The following is a 14,015-nucleotide window of genomic DNA, read 5'->3' on the forward strand; positions in this document are numbered from 1 at the left end:
TAGATAATCTCTAAGTTGGCCACTCGCCAACCGGTAGCCTCGTAGGTCTCCGCCCTACCTTAGTCTGTCGATAGACTTAATGAGTCTACGTAAGACCAATCTAGTTAAACTCTAGTTAGTAAAAAGAAGAGTCCAAAATGTAACAAAAAACCTTTCAATAAATTTATTATGAGTTTTAAAGCTTCCGCAATCCAAAATCCTGGATCCGTTACTACATAAAACATTTATTTTTCACAGAAATAAACAGATAGATATTATTCGAAGTCATTATAACAATATATTTATATTATTATATATTATTGCAGATATGCTCAACTTCAAGGAATCTATTCAAGTTTTACTCAATGCTAATCTATCTATGGATTTCACTCAAAGTGGAAATAAGTAAGCTCTACACATTTTTTATGCATTTTAATATGAATGAATGAATGAATAATGTCTAAATGAATTTGTCTTTTAGAACTGATTTTACTGAAATACAAAATGTTATAATCATTTATAAAGATTATACTCTATCATTGTGGATACTAATTGGTTCTGTGATAGCTGGCTTTGTGATACTAATATGTTTGACAATTGGCCTAGCTAAGGTATTTATATTTACTATTATATAAATATGTATTCATTTTTATTTTTATTTTAGGCGGGTTTCTTTAAAAGGAAAGAGCATGAAAAACTAATGGCTCTTAAAGAGGCAAGCATTATTAAAACAAATGGTTTGATTTACTTATTCAATTTTCATTTTTTCAGCAGTTAGAAGAAGAACGCTTGATGGATGAAATGATCAAAAAAGAAATGACCAAAGACGATATTGATGAGCATAGCAAATTTTTTGGAGAAACTATAGAAGAAAAAGATATGCAATTATAGTAACTTTATTTCTAATTTCCTGTAGTTTTATTTCATATATAAAGAAAGAGCCTCCTAAGTAATATATAAACATTTACGTGTTTTATTATCAGCAATTAACTTTTTAAAAAATAGACATTTCTAAAATCTTGAAACCCACCGTAGTTTTCATAGAAAGTAATTACAAAAATTAAGAACCCCGTACTATGAATGTACGGAAACAGTATAAATGAATAATAGGAACTGAATAACATAAAACAATATAGATAAAAAAGATCTTTTATATAGTGATAGTGGGTCCAATGAACAGTATAAAAGTAACCAATGCAATATAGGATTATAAAACAAACGTTTAGCAAATACCGCATGTATGGCTTAAGTACCTTATTGATTATAATAGATATATATATATATATATATATATATATATATATATATATATATATATATATATATATATATATATATATATATATATATAAATCAATTTGAATATTTAAAGCCTTCATTTACAGATATTTTCAAAATCCAATGTACGCCATCTCATAACAAAAATAAGTGATTCACTGACGTTTATGATTCTTCTTCTTCGACCTTCAAGTTATATTGACAGTTGTGTTGAAAATGTCTGTTCGTTTCTTGGTATAAACAAGACGAGCTTATCGAAAAAGGTCAATGTAATGGATTTGCGAAGAAGTAATTTACAAATGGTCACAATCAAATGGCTATTTTTGAGCGGCAAATCAACAAAAAAGTGTTGTTAGATGATACCGAACCTATAACGTGCCAAATAGAGAATTGGCAAAACGTCGACGGTCATACTGTAAGTATTGTACTCAATTAGGCGATATCCGCACACTTGTTAGTCATTGTTGTTAGTAATGAATCCATTATAAGCAATGCCGTGAGTATACTCAGTCTTAAATATTTTTAGGAATTTATTATTAAAGTTCACAGAGGGCCATTTTCTGATCAAACTTGGAAAATTAACAAGCGGTATAATGATTTTTTTAAACTCCATCAATCGTTGCAAATATCCGGTATACCCCTCGAGTTGCCACCTAAAAGACTCATTGGCAACATGGACCCACATTTTATCAGTGAACGACAAAGGGGCTTACAGGTAAGTAACATTTTGTCAGGTTATTATTGTTGACACGAATTAGATTTATGTTTCAGAGGTATCTAAATAGCATCCTAATGAATCCCATTCTAGTTTCTTCTTTACCGGCACGATCTTTTGTAGATCCTGCTAATTACTGTCAACCATTTGGAGGTAGGTATCTGTAACCAACAGTTTATTGTTAATTTTTTACATCTATATACTTTATGATAATTATAGCAGCTTTATGTTTATCACAGCTGATTATGTTATTTATGGAATATTTATCAAAATATTTATATCATCACTATAATACACTATACTTTAAATTAGTCTTGAAATATGCCATTATGGTCAAATATAAACTAATTACCAATTGTGACTTGTATGTTTTAATGAAATAATGTTGTGTTGTTAACAACTTACTATGGGCTTTTTGGGATTCCATATAGTGATATATGCAATTATTAATGAGTATAAATTGTATTTAAGGATTATTATGAATGTAACAATTTTTTAAAATTATAATAAATTGTATACTGAAAAGTTATGGATATAAAACCATTGCTAAAGTTATATTAAAAAGAAAAATGTGGGAACAAGGAGAAGCATATATGTGAATAAAAGGTAAATATTAATATAATTTTTTACATGCTACTTTTTAATTTTATATCAATTATTATTAGTAACTAATAAACTTTTGTCACAGAATATTTAAAATATGTAATTGTATTTTTTGTTCCAGCTCAATTTTCCTCCCAGATAATTTATATGTCAAGACATGGAGCTACCTTAAACAACAATATTTAACATAGCAAGAAAGTGATTTTACTTTTGAATAAAATTTTGTTATTCTCTTTTCCCCTTTGAGATTTCACATCAATTATTATATTTAGGTTATAACAGGACTATGCCTAATTTTGTATGTTGCTGTTTAGAGAAAATTTTAGTTTCAACCATTATTCTTAATTAAAGAATGAAATAACTATTAAAAATTCATAGATAACAGAAGAAACTGGCTTCAGTTAATTATGAATGGGATATCGGAATTTTGATGATTATATTAACTGTAAAAGTTTCCAAAATGTCCACTTATTTTATTAAAATGCCTTAAGGCAAGTCCCTCTAACGTCGTATTTTTGGTAGCATGTCTGCCAATCCTGAAGGCAGTGGGTGGAATAGCCTTTACACAACATGTCGAAGCATTTTTTACTCCTTTCAATATCCCCAGATTACGCTTCCTTCAGTCTTCGTTTGATATGAGAGAAAATATCGGGCAATGTCATCCGGAAGGTTTGGCAGACATCGGTGACACGCTATTCTTCATAAATTACTCGTTAACAGCTAAAGAGTATATGTGTTCTCGAATTTTCTTATGTTAATTGTATTCGTTAACTTATGACAAAATTTGGTGGTGATCCGCAGAGGATTCTAGGGCGCAGGAAAATCAAAATTTAGAAACCTTTCATACAATATTCTGATTTTGAATTTAAAAGAATCTAAAAAATAATTTTTCTTCATTTAGCGGAAAAAGAATTATCTAGGTGTGTTTAAATATTTAAAAAGTCGGCCTTAAACATTAACAAACCTTTCAACTTTTGCAATCCATGATATTGGACAGATGATAGTTATTAGACTCTGATATATAGGACGCTGTGTATACCGTATTCCGATCAAGCTTGCTAGGTGCCTTTTAAAGGAATAATAAAGGTTGATTAAATTGATCTAATCGTGTTTTTGTGACAATTTAGCTTATGGAATTCGATTTTTAATAATACAGTTGGATTTTTTAGTTTAGCTGATTTGGAAGTTGTACCGATAAGTTCATATTTTATATTTAAAAAATACGGCTGATTGATTACACACTGCATATTCCAAATTATTTTCTTGCTGACCTACTGCATGTTTAGTTGTAAATTGTATAATGTTATTTGTAATAAGTTTATCCTTAAACACTTTTTATACTCTAGATTAATAACTATATTTTCAACATGTCTTGAGATAGATTTTATTAAACATGTAGTACAAAAACATAATGCGATTTAAAAAATGCTACTATTGGATACTTATCAATTTTCAGAGTTAGCATTACAACACGTGTCTTTGGCATTACGCGGAGAAGTAGGTTGGGAAGTAGTGGGTCCTTTAGCTGAGATTGGCTGGAGGATCAGAAAACACTTTTACTCACTTAAGTGTAAGTCCATACCTAAGGAGGAATTTATAGGCAGTTGGACTGACTATGGACCAGACAAATATCTAGACGACAAGGATATGCACTCAGTCTTTAAAAGCTTGCATCAGATACAAGTTAGTTCTTTACATATGAGTTTTCGTAGAAGCTTATTTATTTAACTTTTTTAGCACCCATATGTTGAGCACATTACTCTATGCCTGTGTACTGACTTGGGAGGTCTTGTAGTTAGGAATTTCAATAAAAACGGATCCTTACGAGATCTCTTATGCGGTTCAAAACCTAAGCTCTCCTTCCTGAAAAAATATGGCAATCCAAAAGGTCACAAGCTTCTTAGTGCGGAAGAAATAGCCTTATATGGTCGGCAAATATTGGAAGCTCTAAGGTTTTTACATGAAAAGGGATTTCCATATGGTATGCAGGATACCGTATTGTTATTAGTTTTCATAAACCAGTTTATTTTCAGGTCACTTGCACAGTGGAAATATTCTAATAGAGAATGATCGAATTAAACTGTTGGATATAGAAAATGGAGTTTTGGGCGTGCCATCGTATTACAGGCCTTATTTCATGCAGCACAAGAAAATCAGTACTGTTGAGGCCATTGATGTATATTGTTTCGGGCATGTTTTATATGAAATGGCAATAGGATCACCATTGCATGAAAGTGTTATGTTAGAAGATATACCAGATTGTCCTTCTGAAATAAGTATGACATCTCTTAACTATTTTACTATATTCTATATGTTGGGTCAATGATATTCTTAATGGTCGCAACATCGAAGCATGTTTTTAAAACCAGTACTGACCCCAGATAAATTCCAATACTCTGATATTTTCGGAATTAAAAGATGTATGCATTTTAGTATCGATTTTTATGGCGTTTTAGTGGACTAATTACACGGTGGTTAGAAGAATAACGAAATCAACAATAATATATCTTTTTTGATGTAGCGTTGGACAGTTACCACAATAATTGTACTTTATACAATTCATATTTACGGTTTATTTACACATAAAATTACTAATATAACTAATTGTTGGAATCTGGGATTCCGAATCTTGATTTTTCGTTACTATTTTTTATAGGGAAAATTTTGGAGTCCATATTATCTCATGATGCTTGCAAGAACGGATTACCTTCTATCGACACCTTGCTAGCTGATCATTTCTTTGCTAAAGTTCATTTAAACCTAAATCAGAATGATAAAGCACACTTCAAGATACCAACTGTCGCCAAAGAACACCTGAAAACTGTTGTAACCAAGATCGAAGAGAGACTGAGAGGGGAGCAAAAGGTCGTGCGAAGTCAGAAGCGATTGACCAAAGTACAGGAGCTGATGAGTAGCGAAGAGGAGCGGAAGAAGCATCGAAATCGAATGGTATTTTTATTTTACTCTGATGAGGTTCGATTTAAGTAGTGTGCTACTGTTTTGCAGAAACACGAGAGGCTATTGAAAGAGCAAAAGAGCAAAGACGGGAAGAAAAACAATGGAGTTGATAGATCCGATAGTGTGAATAGTAGTGCCGCTACGTCCGTCGGTACCACAACTCCACCATCGGTGACAGGTAAATCTGGTTCCTGTAGGATTACTAGTGCTTTTAAGTTGTGAGTTTAAACTGTAGGTTCCACGGTGCCGACACCTCCTCCTCCACCACCACCACCCACAGTCTTAGAGTCGATGGATCCCCCGCTTTCTTCACCTCCTTTGGCGAATGGCACCAGCGACAATAGTAGCGCACCGTCTAAGGACCGATCAGCATTATTGAGTGCCATAACGAATTTCAATAAGAGTGCTCTGAAAAGGGTTTCCCAAAGCGGACCAGTCGATATATAAGGTATAGTTAAATGTCTCTACTTCAATCTGAACTGAAGAAGATCTGAATTTTGGGGCCACATTATTATTTTGTATATGGATATTTTTCATGTGTCAGTATATGTTAACACCTTCCTACTCATTAATACCTATTTGTTAATCTGTGTTAATATGTGAACTCCTCTCCTGTTGTAATAGTTATTTGTCTCCACTTGTCTCGTTTCAGAGGGTCTTTTTACATTCTCTCTTGTTACGAGCCTACTGCGATAGTGCCAACCAAATCTAACGCTACGGTGTAAATAGATATCGAAAAGGAAATTTGCAACAAAAACATTAAATATTTTTCTCATCCTAAGGTATAAGAAATTTAGATAAAAATGCGCTAGTCATATTTTGAAGATATATATTCGTGTTATGTGTAAATGTTTCTGTACAGTGATAATGACCTATAACTACATAATGATTCCACTATTTGTAATAATAATTATTAGAAAATACATACAGATATATAAAAGATGTTTTTTTTTGCTTTTTCCCATATATAACATTTGAAGTAAAAATTGGTGTTTGAAATCCCCATTTTAAACCCAGCAGAGTTTATCTTGGCCGGATCTACTAATTAAATATGGGCTTCAAACCACGGTCCTCGCCCGGTGGTCTTACAGAAGACATCCGCTTGGCTAGGATTATCAGATATGCCAAATTTTATTTCAATAAGTATGTGTCTTTAATTAAATATTATTTTCATAGATGTCCCTGTCTAATCAATATTTAACATTAGCTATTACATTATGTTGGGACTATTACTACACGGATTTTATTCAATCTGGATACTACCGACTGGAATTCCAGCTCTACAATGTATTCGATATGTATTTATCTGTTCTTTATATAATTTAAAATAAAAGAAATACGTATTTTTCATTGATACGCGGTGTGTTCAACTAAACCGTGCAAATAATCTCATTTCTGTCAAATTGTGGTTTTAAAATTTTTGTTAGTACATATTTAAATTTTACAATGGATGTCGGATTATTATTAATTATACTAAAAAAATTAATAAAGACTAAAAGGTAAAAATAACTAAAATGAATTATGCCAATGTTAGGATTCTTCTAAAACCTTACGGATTTTATCAATTTGGATTTTTAATAGCGCCATCTGTGCTATTTTACTTTAACCACAACAATTATCAACCATAGGAGACTATGATGGAATGGCGGTATAAAAAATAAAAAGATGACACTATACATAGACATGCCACAAGCTGAAAAAAATAAAGATAATATTTTCTTGTTTTATGACATAGAAGAGGTCATGAGTCTGAAACATTTTGGAGTTAATGAAAAAATATCGATCCAAAAATGTATCGATATTTTCGCTCGTATATATACTTAGTTTAAGGTTAATTTTTATTTATTGTTTTTTGATATTGTAATAATGCCCAAACGTCTCTGTCCGTTCACGGATGATGAACAAGCAATCAAAAAACAGGAAACACTGCATGGCAATAAAGGACGACAAATAAAATCATTATCTGCTGAAAGAGCTCTTCAGTTACTCTTCCAAGGAGCATCAAAGCAATTTTCGTCCAAAGAAAACATTGGTGAATTGAATGAAAGTCTGCCTAATGCTGCATGTACTCAGTGTCACAAATCGATTTCAAGTGAGATTAAATGTTTTTATTGTGATAAAATAATTTGCATAGGATGTAGTCAGCTCTGTACTAAATGTGATGAGTATTATTGCAAGAACTGTGCTTTTCTTATAGATGAAGAGAAGTCTCATGCTATCTGTTATTCTTGTTATTAATCATACATATACTGTTTTCCTCTCTTTAGAATGCAATTTATTATTAAAATATAAAGTGTTTTAATTGAATATTGTTTCATTTACAATATTATGTTTTGGCTTCGTCCATGGCTTTTTATTGCTTAGACTTATTGCTTGTGACGAAAGATCTTAGGTGGCATCTAATTTTATTAAAGCTTAACCATAATTGAAGTATAAATAATTTAAGGATGTCACCCATAGAAAAAATGTCATCCTATATTGGAGTAGTGTTGAAAAATGGATGTTTGATCCATAATTTGGTTCTTAAACAGGTATGGAGTATATTACACAATTGATTTTATATTATTTGAATTGACCGAAAAATTAGAAGACCCACTAGTATATTAGTCATGTTCAGCGAGGTGGGATACTAATTCTATTGTGATGTGCCAATTTCTTAATTGAATTTTTAAACTGTTAATTTCTGTTAAAAATAAATAAGTTTTTGTTGACAATCAGATTCTAGAAATTAAGAAAAAAATATGGGCTACTTTCTCTTATACAAGCATGTGAGATAAAGGTCCTCAGTATTAAGACTGTCACGAGCTAAGGGCGAGCTCAAGTTACTTCCACTACTACAATCCACCTTATTAATCTTACCTTACCTGAGTATGAAAACTTGTCATAAAAAGTATGATTGATACGATGTTTAGTGGTAGAGAACCAGAACAGTTAGGAATATCTGAATTCATTTGCCTGAATTTTTACTTCAAAACGTTTCCAACTCAGTGCCAAATTATATAAAGGTTTCAAAAACTAATAAAAGTATAGGCGACAGTGGAGTGTTTAATTATTCATAAAGCGCATGTTAATGTACATCATTGCGATGTAAACGGTGTTACAGAAAATGAAATTGAAGCGAGAACGAAGAACAAATATGATAATTTAAATATATAAACATTTTAAATCCGAAATTATATTCGTCGAGGGGATGTCGTCTTTGAATTTTTTAACATAGTAGATACGAAAGGTTTTAAAAAACAGACATGACGTTCAATATGATGCTACGAACTCCTTGACTGATCTGATGTTCGCTGATGATTTAGATTAGACAGTAGAGCCAAATGGATTGAGAATTAATGAAGAAAAGAGTTTTGTAAATCCCAAAGTGATCAAGTTAGAGCAAGTGCAGAAATTACATACTGCTGAAGTAATTAGATGAATCACAGTGCTTCTCCAAGACTATAAAGATCAAAGATTTAATAAAGTACAATAAACATCAGTTTTTCAATATTTTTGAATACCTATATTTTAGTACAATTGTCGGTGATTCCCTCAAACTCATTCAAAATGCAAGCATTCCAATCAGTCATCCATATATGGGGCCATTAAACAGTACAGAATTTAAGCACTAAATAAAACAAAAATGGTGTTTAAAATATAATTTTGTATTTTTATACATAAAATTTAAAATATTTACAATGAAAAAATTTGATAAAAACCATTGAAATTCTGATGTATAATAAATTATGTAATACTATAAAAAAAATCTGTTATTAACATTACAGAAGTAATATCCTATGCAGTCTTTACAAACTTAGCTTGACATCGTACAAGATTTTTGTAAAACAAAAAAATGAGAAAAAGCTGTCCACAACTGAAAGGAACAAATTGATTTCGCAATAAAAATCCTTTCTGTACATAAATTTAATCCATATTTTTTACGATAAATTTTTAAAAAAGTATTAAAAGCATTACTTGTTAATGTACTTTTTTATATCGGCTAATAGCTGACTAACTACTAATTAACCTTCAAAAAAGCAAATAATATCTTTATCTTTCTTCAAATTACAGCCTGGGAACATATTCTGGCGTATCGCGTACAATATAAACCGCTACTAAACATATGCCAGATAATTAATTGAGCAACTGGCAAATAAATATACGAGCTATGTAGCTAAAAACAAACCACAATAATATCATTTAACGTAAAAAAAAGAAAAAGTGGATCACAAAAACAGTTATGAAATTAAACATATTCTTCGGATTCTGTCCTTTAAAGGGGAATGTATGCTGGATGAAAGTTTATCATTTAAAATACACGTAAGACGAAAACGAAGAGTCAAAATGTGAGAGTCTGAAGATCTAAATGCTACAAACAATATACTTTAATTCTATCGTTACATTTAGTCTGTTATTTGTGGGGATTATTCAATGTCTGGATTTATTTCTTTTATTATAGCAAACAGTAACTGGAGGAAAAAATCAAGCGACCACTCATCAATTATACTCAGCAAGTTTAAAAAAGATTGCCGCGCTATATATTTCAATAAAGCTGTCGACGTCATCGTATGACATCAGGTTTATTACTCCCTAATTATATCATCTTTTAAATTCAACTAGCTGTCGATTTGGTTCGCGCTTAAGCTGGACGCGACCGTAGGGGTTTGTATATTGTTGCTGTACACGAAACTGCAGGTTACTGGCGTTGGTGACAATGGAGCTTCAACTATCTCGGTTACTTTCTCGGCATCGCCTTTCTCCGGGGCACCGGCTTCATGGTCGGAGAGTTCTTGAATGTAGTCGCCTTGTTTGAAAAGCTGTTGGTCTACTTGGGGATGTCGGATTCTTAAAGAGTCCACAACATCTAAGAGATTCTTTGAGTCCATAGCTAATACGTGAGCGGCACCTAGCATTCCCCTAAAAATATTCATATTTAGTGAAATATTGAAATACATTACTATTCAAAACTATTGCATATTGTTGCAAAGGGTATTTTTCAATGTTAATTCAACATTCTTGGAAAAAAATACAAAAATATTACTAGGGCCCTTAATAATTTGGGTTATGAATAGAGCTAAAAGTCAAAGGGAGCTAAATCTGTCAATAAACTAGTGGTTGTAAAAATTTCGTACCTCACATACTTTAGCAATAGTTTTTTTAAAACAGTGTTAGCTCAAAAGTATATGATCATGATAAAAAATTCACGTCGTTTTGAATGCACGTTGTTTTACGACTTTCTTATTCTTTCGCTCTGTAAGCAGTTAATCCTCAAAAGGCCCTTGTATCCTGTTTTTAAGATAGCTGGAAATACTAAATGACAAATGTTTTTGAGAATTAAAAAGTATAATCTCTTAATTTGTATCAATATCGGTAAAAGTCCTTTGGCGCTAACTGACTGCATAGTCTTTTTGACTGAAGTCTCATCAGTCTCATATACAACATTATTTACAACATCGTTAATGAATAATGAGAGTATTGCACACACTGTGACTATTTAATCATGAAATTTTGATTATGTTCTAATGAAAGATAAATATTAAATTGGCATAATTTTTTTAGTTCTACTGTTGATCAACAGATAGTGCTCCACAAATTTATTGATCAACCTAATATATTAGTTAGACATTTATAAGGTAATTCTAGATTTGTAAAGCTCTTTCTTGTTTTATTTTATTTCAGTGATTTTAACATATATTGTGCTATATATAAGCGGGTGCAACTGAATAACATGTTCTACCATATGACAGTTTTTAATTATAAGAGATCATTCTCATATTAACATGAACCATGAACATTGATCGTTGATATATGCTATGTATAGTAACTAAGTTCAATGGAGTATATAATACTTTTATCAGTTTTTTTCAAATACCTTATTATTGTTTGTTGTGATTGGATGGAACTATTTCAGTTAACGGTAGTTAGGCAAATACTAAAATATTTTAAATTACAATTATAAATGTATTCTTTTGTGATCATTAACATTCACAGATATTCCTAAAATAATTCCGTCATATATAGAATGTAATTAATTCTCACCTCCTGTATTCACCATCGAGTGTTGTTTTACTATACTGTAACGCCAGCTTCATCGTGTTTACTAAGTCCCTCATGTCCTTGGATAAAACCTTATGAGCCATTTCCACTTGCTTGATATCTGATGGTGGAAACATCGGAACAATTTCATCTACACTGGCTAGGAGGGTTCGTAGAGCTAAGCCAACCTTTCGTACCAGCTCCAAGTACTGATCAGCTTGAGATTGTTGTACTCCCTGCGATAACGACATCACCGCCCTCACTACGTCGGTAGTGCAAGCGTATATCTTGTCATTGGTACGATCCAAGTTTGCAGTTGCATTTGGTTGAACTTCCTGTAAATTATGAAAGTGTGATTATTCATTGTTACACATTTTTGACAAAATAAAATAGAGCATAGATAGAGCTACGATTACCGGGGGAGGGATAGTTTTATTGTGTAGTTTATCGATTTTCCAGATATCACTCCATGCGATTATTATTCATTTTAACCTTTTATCAAGAAAAAGAGTCTAGAAAAAAATAAAAAGAAATAGTCCACGAGTTACAGAAAATACCATTAAAGCAATACGCTGAACTCTCAGCTGGGATATTTAGCGTCAAATAAGAAAAAGATTAATCATTAATAAAATAAACAAAAGTGGAAAAAACCAAATAAGAAGAAGGCAATATATAGGAAATCTTTACTCTAAGGAAACATCATTAATGAAAAATGCCACTATGGTTATACTTGGTGATGATACTGTGATCCTTGCTACTGGAAACAATAAAGAAGAAATAGCCAGACACTTCCAATACGTAAATAACAATATAAGTAATTGTAACATAATGAAACTGCTCTTATATCACTCAATACAGCGACTTTAACTTGGATCTTGATTCAAAACTACTTTAAAATGATTATACCAAAGTGAAATATCAAATTGGATGTTTTGTGAACAGTAACCAATGGAATTAAGAGAACTAGTCTTTGATTTTATGTAGTTACGTAGGGAAGTGTATTTAAAGCTTGGATTTTCTACTAAATATACTATTATAATTAATTTGTAATTAATAACTTAAAAGACGTTGTACATAACATCTTACTTTATTATATATCGAAAATTATTATAATAAACCGACAAACAAATTATTAAATTTCAAAATAAATGTGGACCCAAATAAAAAAATATTGCTTTATACAATAAGTAAGCACCAATAGGTTTGAAAAGATCATAGTAACGTTGCAGGTAAATCGACAACGGTTAAAAACAATATATCAGTAATTAAATAAGTGTTTTTATCAATTTTTTTTATAGTGAAATACTATTTAGTAGAATAAAACTCATCTAATATCACGGTATTTTTAATTCTCAACGATAATGAAATATGCTATTTCTATGAACAAACTTGAACAAAAGTGGAATACATATGCAAACAAAAGATAATAAATTAAATAAATCTAGGGAATATATTTAAGTAATTGTTATACTATGTACCTTCGGTTTATCAGTATCATTTCCATAATCAAACTGTTGGTTGACGAGCGTATTAGATAATGATGCCGCTGGTGAATGGCTCTTGCTACTGGATAATGATCCAGTACTGCTCTGAAGCCCATTACCGGCTTGATTCAGGGACAGGTCTGCCAACCCAGTGACCAGTTGAGGATTGGACAGACTCAAGGGACTTGTGGGTAACGATTTTTGGTGTTGTGCCAGATCATCTGCCTCCACTAGGTCAGGTGGAGCAGTACTCAGCCTCTTTCTCTGTAACAACATATCTTTATATTATAACAGTAATTATAGAATATATTTAAATAGTATTGGTTTCAATATATCTTTACAATTAGGTCAGCAAATAAGTTTTGCACAACTTACAAAGGATGGTGTAACTAGTATTAAAATGTATTGATGCTAAAGTATTATAATTTCCCTCTAAAATTAAGTACGTGTCATTCTGCAGAGATGAATACAACATACCTTCCTTGCCCATAAATCATGTGACCGTGACGTGGCCTTGAGGCATATTGAATTTTATGTTTTATAATGGTGGTCTATAGAATACCTAAATATATTATCCCAGATGGTTAACACATGCGCCAGCAACGACGGAAAGCCAATGGAAACGAAGATCTGGCAACCCTGAGACGTTGATCTCGGGTATCATTTGGGGATACTCCACTGACCATCGTTTAGCACAGACGTGCTACCATTGACTGCCTAAGCGTCTCTCAGGCAACATTGCCACGTTCCCTCTTTTTCCTTACGCTTTAAGATTTAATTCTAGCGATAAATAACAATCAGATCATGATATGATTAATATCACGATCTTAATTCATTCGCAAACATGTTAATCTATATGCTAACAAAATAAAATTTTCGGGAAGGGCCTCTTTTTGTTTTAATCTGAAGAAAATTGGCAATGATGAACATCGATAGCTGTATGAAGTATATGGGAAACATACCCGTCTTTTTTCAGGTCA

The 14,015-nt window shown here is 31.7% G+C and overlaps 3 protein-coding genes across 16 annotated transcripts in view; 2 read left to right on the plus strand and 1 right to left on the minus strand.

The window, feature by feature from the left end:
• Nucleotides 1-885, plus strand: part of LOC143196493 (integrin alpha-4) — a 35,358-nt gene extending 34,473 nt beyond the window's left edge. Inside the window, exons 17-20 of one of the 2 annotated variants that reach the window (XM_076404207.1) lie at nucleotides 306-384; nucleotides 461-590; nucleotides 644-694; nucleotides 754-885. In XM_076404207.1, coding sequence (XP_076260322.1) covers nucleotides 306-384; nucleotides 461-590; nucleotides 644-694; nucleotides 754-870 — 377 coding nt within the window. In that variant the 3' untranslated portion in view covers nucleotides 871-885. Of the gene's footprint in view, nucleotides 1-305; nucleotides 385-460; nucleotides 591-643; nucleotides 695-750 lie in introns of both variants that reach the window. The other variant, XM_076404206.1, reaches the window with a different exon arrangement.
• A 246-nt stretch (nucleotides 886-1,131) lies between these two features.
• LOC143196494 (PX domain-containing protein kinase-like protein) lies at nucleotides 1,132-6,473 on the plus strand. Of its 3 annotated transcripts, XM_076404210.1 has the most exons (11): nucleotides 1,132-1,217; nucleotides 1,365-1,672; nucleotides 1,784-1,972; nucleotides 2,029-2,125; nucleotides 4,032-4,258; nucleotides 4,313-4,556; nucleotides 4,609-4,851; nucleotides 5,232-5,524; nucleotides 5,582-5,711; nucleotides 5,769-5,981; nucleotides 6,186-6,473. In XM_076404210.1, the coding sequence occupies exons 2-10, from the start codon at nucleotides 1,571-1,573 to the stop codon at nucleotides 5,978-5,980; spliced, it is 1,737 nt and encodes a 578-aa protein (XP_076260325.1). In that variant the 5' UTR covers nucleotides 1,132-1,217; nucleotides 1,365-1,570; the 3' UTR covers nucleotide 5,981; nucleotides 6,186-6,473. The 3 variants fall into 3 exon arrangements, with proteins under 3 accessions (XP_076260325.1, XP_076260324.1, XP_076260326.1); XM_076404209.1 differs by having other exon boundaries at nucleotides 5,769-6,473; XM_076404211.1 differs by lacking the exon at nucleotides 1,132-1,217 and having other exon boundaries at nucleotides 1,448-1,672; nucleotides 2,094-2,125; nucleotides 5,769-6,473.
• A 2,686-nt stretch (nucleotides 6,474-9,159) lies between these two features.
• Nucleotides 9,160-14,015, minus strand: part of Fak (protein tyrosine kinase 2 Fak) — a 97,103-nt gene continuing 92,247 nt past the window's right edge. For all 11 annotated transcript variants that reach the window (XM_076404203.1, XM_076404198.1, XM_076404197.1 and 8 more), the window contains 3 exons: nucleotides 13,030-13,299; nucleotides 11,555-11,886; nucleotides 9,160-10,432 (listed from right to left, as the gene is read on the minus strand). In XM_076404203.1, coding sequence (XP_076260318.1) covers nucleotides 10,132-10,432; nucleotides 11,555-11,886; nucleotides 13,030-13,299 — 903 coding nt within the window. In that variant the 3' untranslated portion in view covers nucleotides 9,160-10,131. The remainder of the gene's footprint in view (nucleotides 10,433-11,554; nucleotides 11,887-13,029; nucleotides 13,300-14,015) is intronic.

This window comes from Rhynchophorus ferrugineus, unplaced genomic scaffold (genome assembly GCF_030347505.1).
Source record: "Rhynchophorus ferrugineus isolate W39M unplaced genomic scaffold, kcgeb_rfMv2 rfM4, whole genome shotgun sequence".
In the NCBI taxonomy this organism is placed as follows: Eukaryota; Metazoa; Arthropoda; class Insecta; order Coleoptera; family Curculionidae; genus Rhynchophorus; species Rhynchophorus ferrugineus.

What these genes read in the sequence shown, in the direction of transcription:
- LOC143196494 (XM_076404209.1), top strand. Translation starts at nt 1,571, where the DNA reads ATGGCTATTTTTGAGCGGCAAATCAACAAAAAAGTGTTGTTAGATGAT. An exon ending in AAAACGTCGACGGTCATACT is followed by an intron (nt 1,673 to 1,783) that starts GTAAGTATTGTA and finishes AAATATTTTTAG; the next exon opens with GAATTTATTATTAAAGTTCA. An exon ending in AGATTGTCCTTCTGAAATAA is followed by an intron (nt 4,852 to 5,231) that starts GTATGACATCTC and finishes TATTTTTTATAG; the next exon opens with GGAAAATTTTGGAGTCCATA.